The sequence below is a fragment of the Oryctolagus cuniculus genome, chromosome 3 (assembly GCF_051225735.1).
Source record: "Oryctolagus cuniculus isolate XC-2025 breed Fujian yellow rabbit chromosome 3, ASM5122573v1, whole genome shotgun sequence".
Classification (NCBI taxonomy): domain Eukaryota; kingdom Metazoa; phylum Chordata; class Mammalia; order Lagomorpha; family Leporidae; genus Oryctolagus; species Oryctolagus cuniculus.
The window spans coordinates 33,375,610-33,389,317 of NC_142869.1; the positions used below are offsets into that span (position 1 = coordinate 33,375,610).

Sequence of the window (13,708 nt, forward strand, 5' to 3'; positions counted from 1 at the left end):
ACTGGGCCCACCTAAGCTTCAAGGCCTTTGTGTGTTTTGCCCCTGGAATGTTCTTCCAGCTCTGTTTCCTTAAGGTCTTTATTCCAAGCTCATCTTCTCTGCGGGGCCTTCCCTGGACAGGGTGTATAAAATCTTGACTCTCCTCTCCATCTGCCTTGCTTCACTTTTTCTCCTCTGCATGTATCGATACTTAATACACCATACATACTTATGCACTCTGTGTATTTCCATTGGTCCTGGAAACTTAAAGCTCCATTAGGCTCAGGCTTTTTTGTCACTAACATATCTCAGCACCTAAAATAGTACCGTCCTTTAGTAAATCCTTGGTACAATATTTGATTAATATATATTGGATTTTATGTTTGGTTGCAGTCCATTAGCAAACAATCCAATTGAACATTGTGATTTCCTGTCTAGGTGATTTCTTTTCATGGCCTGTGTATGACTAAACAGTGTTTTCTTTCCTATCTCTACAGAAAATAGACACTATATCATGTAATTATATTTCAGACTACAAATTTCCCCACTAAAGAGTCTTAGGCCTAGAAAAGTTAACTACATATGTACAGTCACACAATTATCTGAAGACACTGAAAAGGAAGACTAGTTTAATAGAGCAGAATTTGGTTCCTAGAATGCACAATGATCTCTCTGCTCTCCCCATGGATGGGAAACAACTGGCCTTCACTTCAGAAAACCTGGGTTTGATGGACCTGGCATGTGCAGCTTGAACTTCAAAATTCATGGTACAACTCTAAGTTTAAAATAAGATAGCATGTATAAGTACTTTGAAATAAATTCAGTAGACCCCCCGCCCTTATCCACCAGGGATATGTTCTAGAAGCCCAGTGAATTCCTAAAACCAATGACAGTGGGCCGGCGCCACAGCTCAGTAGGCTAATCCTCCGCCTGCAGTGCCAGCACCCCGGGTTCTAGTCCCGGTTGGGGCACCAGATTCTGTCCCGGTTGCTCCTCTTCCTGTCCAGCTCTCTGCTGTACCCCGGGTGTGCAGTGGAGGACGGCCCAAGTCCTTGGGCCCTGTGCCTGCATGGGAGACCAGGAGAGGCACCTGGCTCCTGGCTTCGGATCAGCGCGGCACGCCGGCCACAGCGCACCAGTCGCGGCGGCCATTGGAGGGGTGAACCAACGGAAAAAAAGGAAGACCTTTCTCTCTGTCTCTCTCTCTCACTGTCCACTCTGCCTGCCAAAAAACAAACAAACAAAAAACCAATGACAGTACCAAACCCTACATAAACTATGTTTTTTCCTACACGTACATATCTATGATAGAGTTGAATTTATACATTGGGCCACTAAGAGATTAACAATCACTGGTAATAAAATGGAATACTTAGACCACAAGATACACAAACATGGTCTCTCTGGTTACTTCTGGGATTTTCCACTTAATTTTTTTGTCTGTGTGTTACTGAAACCATGGTTAGGGACTACTGTATTTTTTTTTTCTCTTTCCTGCTTAAAGGCAAAGATGCTAGAAGAGTTAAATACCATAAAGAAAGGGATGTCTCAGTCAGACTCACCTCATCATGAATCAGTTCCAGTGGCTCTATCATATACACAAAGGTACTATCTTCAAACATACCACTGTAGCATAAGAAACCACACAAGGAAAGGATTAGCAAATACAGCCAATGGTAGGAAACAGCAAGTTAGTTTTGTTACTGTGTCTTTACAAGGAGTACAGCGGAACACCATTATACTGCCCCAAATGAAACTTACACGTCTATATGAGATCCTATGACCAACATAGCACACCAATTACACGAAGTTTAAGAGTATACACTAAGTGCATACAAATTATATCTGATACAATCAACCTTTGAAAATAACTGGACAAATCAGAAGACTACGCTGGGCCAGGACTATTCATGAGACAGTAGTACCTCAGGTTATAATTCCAGAACCATGTACAACCAGTATAAATTTGTAACTATGCAAATCCAGTACCATCTGTAAGAAAACAGACAGGGTCTTCATGTATAAGAATAATCTAAAGCCATCTGATTCTGAAGAGGCAAAAACCAGAAGAAGTACCTTTATGTTTGTCAGTTGTGAATTTCCTTCAAGCAGTATGATTTGTTTCATATGAATCACACATACTTTTGAAATACACAGAATTTTGTTTATTAAGGGTAAAAAGAAGAATTTCAAGATCTGCACAAGGCCAAAACTAGATCTGTACACAAGGTGCTGCTCTGTTCAGCTCTAAAAGGTGACTAACGGTTATATTTTTAGAGCTCGCCTCTGAGCCAATTCATGAGCTCCTCTCCTGTTACCTGACCCTTGTCTGGCTAGTCTGCTTCATCTCTAAGCTAATCTAACTGATCAGCTGTCAGGAAACCTTTGTGGACCAGTTTGGTCACCCTATAAACCCTCATCTTTCTCTTCTAGAGTAAGCACCCCCCAAAATGGAAATTCAATATTAATCAGTGTAATCATCTGTTTACTCTCTGAATCTCTTGCAACCGAAGTGTTAAAGAGAGCAGGGACTTTGTCCTCCTGTGCACCACTCCATACCCAATCCCTAACATGGGACTGGTACAGAAGAGTCACAAATAAATATTGGTGAAGGAAAAACTGGAAAGGGTGATTGGAAGAAAGCCAGCTTGGAGGGCAGGAGGATCCGTGAGGTTCCCACGTACTGAAGTCCATTGCAGGTAGACAGCGCCACCTTGGAGTCTTTGACACCTCTGATGCTCCCATGGTAGTAACAGTGCTCTCCACCCTACAAAGCAGAAGAAGATTTAATTGATTGTGTTTCCCACGTCATGGTCTCTCTTTGGATGCTTCTATCAAGCAAAAAGCAATGCAAGGATGGGAATGTGTTTGCAGTGTGTACTGATAAACCTAGAAACTCCTCCTTTATGAAATCACAAACAAGACCAGGCAGTTTTTCAGATTTTCTATAACAAGTAGGTGTGCATTGAGGGCAGGAGAAAAGGCTTTAAAAGGAATGATAAAACACACACATCTCTCAAACTTGTCTTACAGGGGTTGTCCCTACCAGATGTTGATATGCAGTAAAGATCGCTGCACAAGAGAACTTTAAGGTGTTGTTCATAATTGTTTTTATATAAAATGATACATAAACTGAGTATTTACTTTCTTATCTTTTTAAATTAGTTTTTTTTTGCATTTTCAGAAACAGCACTTGAACTTAGTTTTCAAAGCAAAATACGAACTGTAAATTACTACATTTTAAAATACACAGTGGTTTCCTTTCTCCCTCCCTACCTCCACAGAGCAACCATTTCCCCTGTTAGCTGTTGATGCTGGGGTTTATCTAAGCATTTTAATAGAATATGTATACTGCTAAGTCCTGACTTATTCTACCTTGGAAATTATCTTCTTAATCTAGAGCACTGAACATTTTTCTGGCCGCAATACATTCGAACACACAAAACCAGTCTTGGATGAGATCAATAATGTTTATAATGTGAAAATGCCAATACAGTTCACAGGTATCCCACCACTGTTACATTTCTTACTTGCTCCATTTTCTGATTTCCTTATTTTTCTTTTAGAATTAAGATACATTTATTTGGTGTAAAAGTTAAGAAATCCAGGTGTAATTTTTTCATAACACAAATTTTCCACAGACTTTTGCAGACCCCACAGAAATACATTCACACACAAATACATAGGAAAATACATAGATGGATACATGTTAAGCATTAGTAGTAGTTACTTCTCTTTTTTTGCCAGTAGCATCTTGTATTCTCTGTTTAATTAATGTCATAAATACATGCTTCAGAAAACAATCTTAGCCTTCCAATATTTGCAGTGGTTCCAAACCAGTTCATTCACAGTGGATAAGTTTTAGAAATAGAGAGCATAACCTGCAAGCTCCCTCACTTAGAAAATAATCATGTTTCTACAGCACCTGAATCTTTTTTGTATTTTTTTAATTTAAGTTATACAAGTTTCATGTATTTCATATATACAGATTGAGGAACATAGTGGCACTTCCCCCCCACCCTCCCTCCTGCCCATGCTCTAGCCCTTCCTCTCCCTTCCTCTCGAATTCCCACTCTTAATATTCACAATGGTTTATTTTCAGTATACTTAATGATCATATAGTTATCCCTACTCTAAGTAAAAGAGTTCAACAAACAGCATGAAAAGAAAGGAAAGAAAACAAAACAAAACAAAAACACTGTTCCTCAATGGAAGAGACAAAAGCTATAAGCAATCATGGAAATTCTAAATGTCCATTTCAGTCCAATACATAGCATTTCAGGTACTCTGTTGATTACCTTGCATCAGGAAAAACATATGGTATCTATCTTTTGGGGACTGACTTATTTCACTAAGTATAATGGTTTCCAGTTGCCATCATCTTGTTGCAAAAGACAGGATTTCATTTATTTTTTTTTTTTACAGCTGAGCAGTACTCCATAGTATATATATACCATAATTTCTTGACTCCATTCTTAGCTCTTGTGAATTGTGCTGCAATGAACATGGGGGTACAGATAACTCTTTCATACACTGATTTCTTTTGGTTTGGGTAAATTCCCAGGAGTGGGATGGCTGGGTCATATGGTAGGTCTATATTCAGATTTCTGAGGTATCTCCATACTGTCTTCCATAGTGGCTGTACCAGTTTACATTCCCACCAACAGTGGACCAGGATGCCTTTTTCCACACATTCTCGCCAACATTTGTAATTTGTTCATTTCTGTATGAAAGCCATTCTAACTGGAGTGAGGTGAAACCTCATCATGGTTTTGATTTGCATTTTCCTGAATGCTGGTGATCCTGAGTTATTTCCTTATTTTTCCATGCAGTGAGTACTTGTCTACTCCTATTATTTGAGAGGACTCTAAAGCCCCTCTCAAGAGGGTCCAATGAATCACATAACTGTGGTGCCTACTTTTCTCCAGGAGACACTCCTCTCATTTCCCTTCTGCCTCATGCTTCAGTCCACCCAGCTGCTCTCTAGGCCCATGCACAATGGCCATCCACTTGTCTGTAGCATTAGTCCCAGAGTTCCCTTTGCCCTCCTTCTCTATGGGATCTTAGGTCCCATATCATCTCCATTCTTGGATCACTGCTATCCTTTTTTGGAGGCACAGATTCTCCATTACTTCCCTGAAAAAGTATTCATGAAAGATAAATTTGGTTAGAATTTGCATGAATGAAATTTCTTTTTCAGCCTTCACACTGGACCCTTAATTTGAATGGGTAGAGAACTGATTTTTCCTCAGCATTTTAAAGGCAATGTGCACAGTCATCCAGTGTCTAATGTTGCTGTTATGTGTTGGATAATATTCTAATGTTAGATGTTTTCTATAAAATATGTTCTTCCCCCTTCAAGTACACTTCAGGAAATTTTATGCAGCCCCATTTTAATGAACACCCAGGATGCATGCTGGTGTAGGTCTTTGTTCCTTTTGCCCAGACACTCTGTTATACCTTGTATTCAGGAAAACCATGCACTTCAGGCCTGGGAGGCTATTTGTTATTATGATTTCTCTGATACTTTCTCCCTTTCCATTTTTACCCATAACTCACTTCTCTACTAGACTAGGAAAGAGATAGCCAACTGGCTATATGGGGTGGGGAATAAGTCAGGAATTCAACCACTCTCCAGATACACTTTCAACCAACCTTTCTGTTTCAGTTCCTCCGCTACTCTGGGTTAAGTTATATGAGTTGGCCTGCATTTCCTTGGTTTCCCCTCAACAGAACTTGGCAGAGCAGAAAAGGTAAAATCTGGGACAGTTACTCTCATCTAACTGCTTTCTATCTCTTGAAATTTTATGGATCTCTCATCTACTGTTTTCTCTTCCCCTATCTTCATACTTGTGGATTCATATCTTTTTCTTCTCCCTTACATGTGAGTTGGTTCCTGGGAGGGAACAGAATTAAATAACCCTTACCTATAAGCATATTTATATATATATATACACATATACACATCCACATATATTATACACATATGGATAAAATAAAGGATTGCTTTTCTGTTCCCAAATAGCAAACTTTTGTGTAAATATTGATGTATGTGTTATGCCAATTTCTATTTGCATATTCAACTCTAGAATTTATAAGAACAAATGACATCACATATTTCAGAAGCTTGAGAATCAATACTGAGGTCAAGATTCACAATTAAATTCAGACTATTCACATTATAAAAATAACCACAGGTAACATTAAATTTCATCAGACTCATTCTTTAGTACTCCAAATCACACCAAAAATCTATTTCAAGTCAAGTGATTATTAGAAGTAAATGTAGAGCAAATTCCATCATATTTACTTGACCTTTCTAAGAAAAGCTATTTCCAGATTTTACTAAAAATATTCTCCTTTTCCCTATAAATATTTCCAAGTGCTTTCTTAGATTTAAGCTTTCACTTGCATTGGAGACTGAAGGTTGATGCGCACCATCAAGGTCATTGGTACCTCTTTGAATAAAGATAGGATAGTATCTGAAGGGACTGAGTTCTCTGTGTTTTTGAATGTGGATCATCATATTTTCTAGACCTAAAATGAGATTTGAGGTATTATCCAGTCTCCAATGTTTATAATAAGAAAGTTTACCATCTAAATTTTGTAGTTATATTAACTACTATCAGCAACTTGGCAGTTTCTGATTTAGTATAGACCTGTGATGAGGAAACAGCAGGAAACCTATGGTTTTCATTGACTTTTTTTTAATTGTCCCACTTTTGTCTCGGTTTAATTAATTATCTCATCTGCTTCAGTAATGCTCCATCCATCAGTTATTAAGATTTTTCCGGAAACCTGAACATACATGATGACAAAGAACTGATATTTTCCATTGATTCCTAAAGGTCAGGCAAACATCTAAAAATTAATACATAGGCCTTAAGCTAAGAAACGTGTATATTATGATATCTAGATTCTGAATACAATAATAAAAACTGTGATGCTATATTCAAACTGTTACTCTACATTCACATCTTTAAATAATTCAAATTTATCAACTAGCAGGGCATGCCAATCTATTTTTAAAATCCGTAGGCTAGCAGAAAAGGGGAAATAGAAGAAAAGTATTCATAATTGGATGCATATGCCTTGATGTGAATACTGCAGAATAAGGAAATTAATAAAATAATTTCAGAGAATTGGGAAACTTGAGACCCCAATACCAGTTTAATTATTTACTTTCATTAAATCCAATGGGGGAAAAATGTTCCTGTGGTACTTTAATTAATAAAGTATTAGAACAGTTTGGCTGTACCAATGCTATATAAATTTTTAATAGTTCATATAAATTATACCATTCAAACCTAAAATAGCTTTGTGAGGAGCCAGCATTGTCTGTTCTCTTGATTCCATTGGGGGCATTTGGTAACCCCATGCTTCTTTCATAGTCTGTAATGTACTCATAATATTATCAAGCAGGACAATATTTTGAAAGATTAACAATAATAATTTCAACTTTAAGCTCAAAATTTAAATAACTGATAATCACGAATCTAATATAAGTTGCTGACAGTGGGAAGTTCTGTTTTGCCTATTGTTACTTCATTTTTTTACTATTCCAATGGTAAGCAACTTTTTAAAGAAACCCACTGGTAACTGAACGACTAGAAAATACCTTATACACAAGTGTGTGTGTGTGTGTATATACATATACATATATCATAATAATTTTAGTATTTAAAAAAGAAAGAAATCCTGCCAATTGCAACAGCATGAAATTACCTGGAGGACATTATGCTAAGTGAAATTAGCAAGGCTCAGGAAGACAAATATCACATGATCTCACTTATATACATAACCCAAAATAGTTAAACTCAGAAGGAAAGAGGAAAATGGAGATTGCTAGGGGCTGATGAGATGTCGGTCAAAGGGTACAACATCTCAGTTTTGGAAGATGAATGAGTTCTGGATATCAGCATGATGACCAGAGTTAACAATACTGTATCATGCACTTGAAATTTGCTAACAGCATAAATCTTAAACATTCTAACCACAAAAACAATAACTATGTGAGGTGATGGATGTGTTATTTAGCTTAAGTGTGGTGACTGCTTCACAGTTTATGAAACAGATCGAAGTAAGATGCTTTGTGCAACTTAAATATTCATATATATATATAATTCCCATTTTTCATTTGTCTTGTAATATAACTGGAAAAAATGAAGCATTCAGAAAACACCACATATTACATGATTTCACTTATCTCCAGAATAGGTAAATTGAAGCAGATAGTAGATTAGTGGCTAACTATGAGAGTAAATGACAACAGGTTTGGTTTTCTTTGTGGGGTGCTGAAAATCTTCTAAAATTAGATTATGTTGATACACATTTTTATATTAAATATTCTATAAATATAAAAATTAAATTATACATTTTATAGTTTATAAATTATGTACCAATTAACTGGTTTAAACAAAAGAAAAGAAGAAAATAAATAAGTTAGCTTTAAATTTGTAAAAAAGACATAGACTTGGCAACTCATGACAAGAGCCTCGGGTGATCACTGACACCTTAAACAAGAGTGTCAATTGTTACATCAACAACAGGAGTCACTGTGCACTTACCCCCATGTAGGATTTCTGTCCTTAATGTGTTGTACTATGTGAATTAACAGTATAACTAGTACTCAAACAGTACTTTACACTTTGCGTTTCTGTGTGGGTACAAACTGATGAAATCTTTACTTAGTATATACTAAATTGATCTTCTGTATATAGAGATAATTGAAAATGAATCCTGATGTGAATGGGATGGGAGAGGGAGCAGGAGATGGGAGGGTTGCGGGTGGGAGGGAAGTTATGGGCGGGGGGAGCCACTGTAATCCAAAAGCTGTACTTTGGAAATCTATATTTATTAAATAAAAGTTTAAAAAAATATAAAAAAGAATCAACAAAGTTGTCCTATTGCATATTAGGTGCAAAGCGCTGAGATAGGAACTCTAATAAAAGCCATTGCTCAGCCAAGTGCAGAACAAAGCTTCTTTCAAATGTGTCAACTGATACTTAGCACCCACATTACATTTAAACTTTTTTACCCCTATAGTCCTGTATTCATTTTACATGGAAAGAAACCCTCAGTCAATAAAAGGAAAAGACAAGACATAATCTCTTCTTAGCTAGAAGTACAATTTCTCCCTCGCTAGGTTTTAGCAACGGAGAAAAAAATAGAAAACCTTCAAAAGTGGATTCATCATTTTGTTTGAAACTAATTCCCAGAATACTACTAATGTTCTATTTGCATATCACTTCAAAGCCAAACTGATTGTGACTTTGTTCTTCTCTAGTGACGTAAATAATACTGTGTATGTGCATACATTTGTGTGTGTGTGGACTTTTTTCTAAATAGCTTGAGGTATTTGGATGAACATTTCTATAATACATTAACAAAACAGTCAGTCACTCTTATATATTAATTTCCTTTCTTAATACATTGTAAAAAGATTTTCTTAAGCAAAATGGAAGGTAATCTTGGAAAAGTTAAACAATGTTTTTAAATGTATATATGTAATGGACGTAAGAGTGTAAATACATATAAATTTTCAAAAGAAAAAATCACCAGGGTGCCAGCACTGGGGCAGAGCACTGCCACCTGCAACACTGGCATCTCATGTGGGCACCGGTTCCTGTTCCAGTGGCTCCACTTCTGATCCAGCTCTCTGCTAATGTGCCTGGGAAGCAGCAGAAAATAGTCCAAGTGTTTGGGTCCCTACACCCCACCTGGGAAACCTGGATGATACTCCTAGCTCCTGGCTTCAGCCTGGCCCAAGCCTGGCTGATATGGCCATTTGGAGAGTAAACCAACAGATAGGAGGGAGCGCTCTCTCTCTCTCTCTCTCTCTCTCTGAGCAAACACACATGCATGCCTCTCCTCTCTCTGTAACTCTTTCAAATAAATAAATATAAAAATAAAAACGGTCAACATATATCAAAAACCTTTTTAAAAAATGTGTCAACTCTTTGACCCAGAAAATCACATTCTCAGAATTAGTCCTTAAGTAATTAATAAGCATGTGTTCAAAAAAATGTATCTGGAAAGTTTTTCTTTCAAGTTATTTGCATAGTGAAAGATGGAGGAAAATCTAATAAATGTTTATTACTAGGGGGTTTTAAAAGCGATTATAACACGGCCGGCGCCATGGCTCACTTGGCTAATCCTCCGCCTGCGGCGCCGGCACCCCAGGTTCTAGTCCGGGTTCGGGTGCTGGGTACTAGTCCCGGTTGTTCCTCTTCCAGTCTAGCTCTCTGCTGTGGCCGGAAGGGCAGTGGAGGATGGCCCAAGTGCTTGGGTCCCTGCACCCAGCTCCTGGCTTCAGATCGGCATGCGCCAGCTGTGGAAGTCATTAGGGGAGTGAACCAACAGAAGGAAGACCTCTCTCTCTGTCTCTCTCTCACTGTCTATAACTCTCTCTGTGTCTCTCTCTCTCATTGTCTAACTCTGCCTGTCAAAATTTTTTTTTAAAAAAAGACACTATAACACAAAGGGATCACATAAACAAGAGTAACGTCTACTAATACTAACTGATAGAATTAAAAAGGAGAGAACGATCCAACATGGAAAGCGGGATACACAGCAGACTCATAGAATGGCAGATGTCCTAAACAGCATTCTGGCCTCAGAATTAGCCCTTAAGGCATTCAGATCTGGCTAAAAAGCCCATGAGAGTATTACAGGCAGGGAAAGCCAAGACATTCTGGCAAAAAAAATAAAAACAAAAAACAAAAACCCTAAATGAAATATCTCTGTGAGTGAGATCCCAGTGGAAAGAATGGTCCATCAAAGAAGGAGGTACCTTTCTCTGAAGGAAGGAGAGAACTTCCACTTTGACTATGGCCATGTCTAAATAAGATCAGAGTTGGCGAACTCAAGAGGCTTCCATAGCCTTGGCAGCTCATGACAAGAGCCTCAGGTGATCATTGACACCTTAAACAAGAGTGTTAATTGTTACATCAACAACAGGAGTCACTGTGCACTTACCCCCATGTAGGATCTCTGTCCTTAATGTGTTGTACAATATGAATTAATGCTATAACTAGTACTCAAACAGTATTTTACACTTTGTGTTTCTGAGTGGGTACAAACTGTTGAAATCTTTACTCAGTATATACTAAATTGATCTTCTGTATATAGAGATAATTGAAAATGAATCCTGATGTGAATGGGATGGGAGAGGGAGCAGGAGATGGGAGGGTTGCGGGTGGGAGGGAAGTTATGGGGGGGGGAAAAGCCACTGTAATCCAAAAGCTGTACTTTGAAAATTTATATTTATTAAATAAAAGTTAAAAAAATAAAAATGAAAAAGAGACTATAACAAATAATGGCAAGGAATATTATACAATTTTTTGACAGGCAGAGTTAGACAGTGAGAAAAAGAGACAGAGAGAATGGTCTTCCTTTTCCGTTGGTTCACCCCCCAGATGACTGCTACGGCCAACGCGCTGCGCCGATCCAAAGCCAGGAGCCAGGTGCTTCTCCTGGTCTCCCATGCAGGTGCAGGGCCCAAGGACTTGGGACATCCTCCACTGCACTCCTGGACCATAGCAGAGAGCTGGACTGGAAGAGGAGCAACCAGGACAGAATCCGGTGCCCCAACCAGGACTAGACTCCGGGGTGCCGGTGCCGCAGGTTGGGGATTAGCCAAGTGAGCTGCGGCGCCGGCCAATTATACAATTTTTTAAGATAAAAGTTTAGAAGATTTTTTTAATGCATGATAAAATGTTTATAACACTGTTACATTTTTAAAATCCTGCTATGAAATGGTGTGTATCACATCATCTTGGTTTCCTGGGAGAGGGTATATATATATATATATATATGAGCACAACAAGAAACAGACTGTTACCTTTAATTCATAATCTATGAAGCAAGTAAGTTTGGGCATAATAGCTATTTCAAGAAAATGGATCTTAAATGAGAAAAAAGCAATGAAGACAACAATCAGCTGCAGTGAACACAGCTTCTCTTCCAGAGTTGAAATATCCTTTGTTTTAAATTTCAGTTGTAAGCACTGTGAGATTTGGTGCTTCTTAGTAATGACAAGGACTACTTTAGGCACCTCAAATGACCTCCAGAGGCCAGTTAGCTGTTCTGCTTCTTAAAAAAATGGGCTGAACTTCAGGGTGAGAGGTTTGGATCCGGTTACTGCAGCCTGCCAAGGTGCTCATCTGCTGAGTCTATAAAGTTCCCAAGCAGCCTTGTCTCCTCCCGGCAAGCTCATGAGTCAGCATCCGCAGTGCTTGGGGCACCGGCACAGCTGACAGAAGCTCTGGTTTGTACAAATGCCAGGGAGCACCATTCCTGTACTCGATTTAGCATCTCTGCTCACTTTCACAGCACTAACTTTTTGGGAGATTCACCAAGCCCCAAGATGCAGCCTACAGCAAGAACTGACAAACAGTAAGAATAATTTATGAAAATTCTTCATTGGTGCCATAAGAGTCAAAGGCTGAAATACACACCATATTACAAAGGTGCCCAGTGTTAATTGGACAGGTATAAACCCTCCAAATGCCATGCACCCTGAGTGGACTTACAGTTAAGGCCACCTGTAAATATTCATTGCGAGGCTAACAGACTGGAAATCTCCGTTCTTATTCTGCACAACTCACCTTGACACACGAAAAGTACTCCTTTATGCTGACAACTGCTAGCAATGGAGGGGAGAAAACTAACCCCTGACATTTCCCCACTTTGTTTTGTTTCCCTGTCCCCTCCCCCACTTCCTGGGGTATTCATGAACATTGTTCAGTTTCAGGACACTCTGCTGCCTACCTAAAAATCAGAGTTTCTTTCTGTTGCCATTTCTGGAATTTTTACCCAGCCTGATTGAGGCCACAAGTAATGTCTCTCTTGCTATAATCTAAACCAACTCAAACACCCAATTACCTCTGTACTACAATGTGCAGTCAGTCGTCTTAGGCAGGTTTGTTTGCCCTTTCTTTGCCTCAGCTTTCCTTTTGAATGATAGGAATAATAATAGTATCAACCTCATGGAATTGTTGTGCAGGTTAGAAAGGAAAGCAGTCCCTGACTCCTACTTCCCCTTCATGTCCTTGGTCCTTCTTGGCCACCAAAGTCACTTGCACTTGTCATTCTAATAGCCCATCCAGTCACAATTCAAATCCTAACCCCAGATACCTGGCTCTTCTTTATCTACCACTTTCAGGGGTGAATATGGAACTATACACTCTTCATACCATCATATCAGATATTGCATGAGTAACCAAAACAATAATCACGCCTAGTACTGATTGTATAGGACCTCTAATGTCATCTCCAACATTTTAAATTTTAATCAATTTCTCCCCACTGAAAAGAGAACCCTTGTAAGAGCACAGGTGATTTAAGTGAGATAGATATTAACACAATGCACTGTAGGTGTGTGTTAATCAGCTGTAGGGTAAATATAGTCATAGTACAGGATTTCCACACGTTGTCAACCATACCTTTGAATACTGTGGTTTCCCATTTTCATAGTGAATCTCCACATAGTCAGAAGACAGCAAACCACTACAAAGAAAACAAAACAGTGTTATGCCTGTGTATAAGACACTCAGAGCTTTAATAACAGTCAGCTCAATAAACAGATGTGAGGGACATGGAATCCAAAAATGGCTTCAGTTTTCCAGACAGTAAAAAACAGGTTATCATGAAGAATCTCTGACAGAATGCAATAACAAACCATTCCTTAATCTGCCAATAAAAGAGACAAGACACAGACAATTTAAAG

The 13,708-nt window shown here is 38.5% G+C and overlaps 1 protein-coding gene across 3 annotated transcripts in view; it reads right to left on the bottom strand.

Moving 5' to 3' along the window:
• Positions 1-13,708, bottom strand: part of ADAM23 (ADAM metallopeptidase domain 23) — a 170,953-nt gene that overhangs the window by 73,254 nt on the left and 83,991 nt on the right. For all 3 annotated transcript variants that reach the window (XM_008259040.4, XM_002712550.6, XM_089329978.1), the window contains exons 4-6: positions 13,425-13,488; positions 2,664-2,746; positions 1,542-1,605 (exon numbers count right to left, since the gene is read on the bottom strand). In XM_008259040.4, coding sequence (XP_008257262.4) covers positions 1,542-1,605; positions 2,664-2,746; positions 13,425-13,488 — 211 coding nt within the window. The remainder of the gene's footprint in view (positions 1-1,541; positions 1,606-2,663; positions 2,747-13,424; positions 13,489-13,708) is intronic.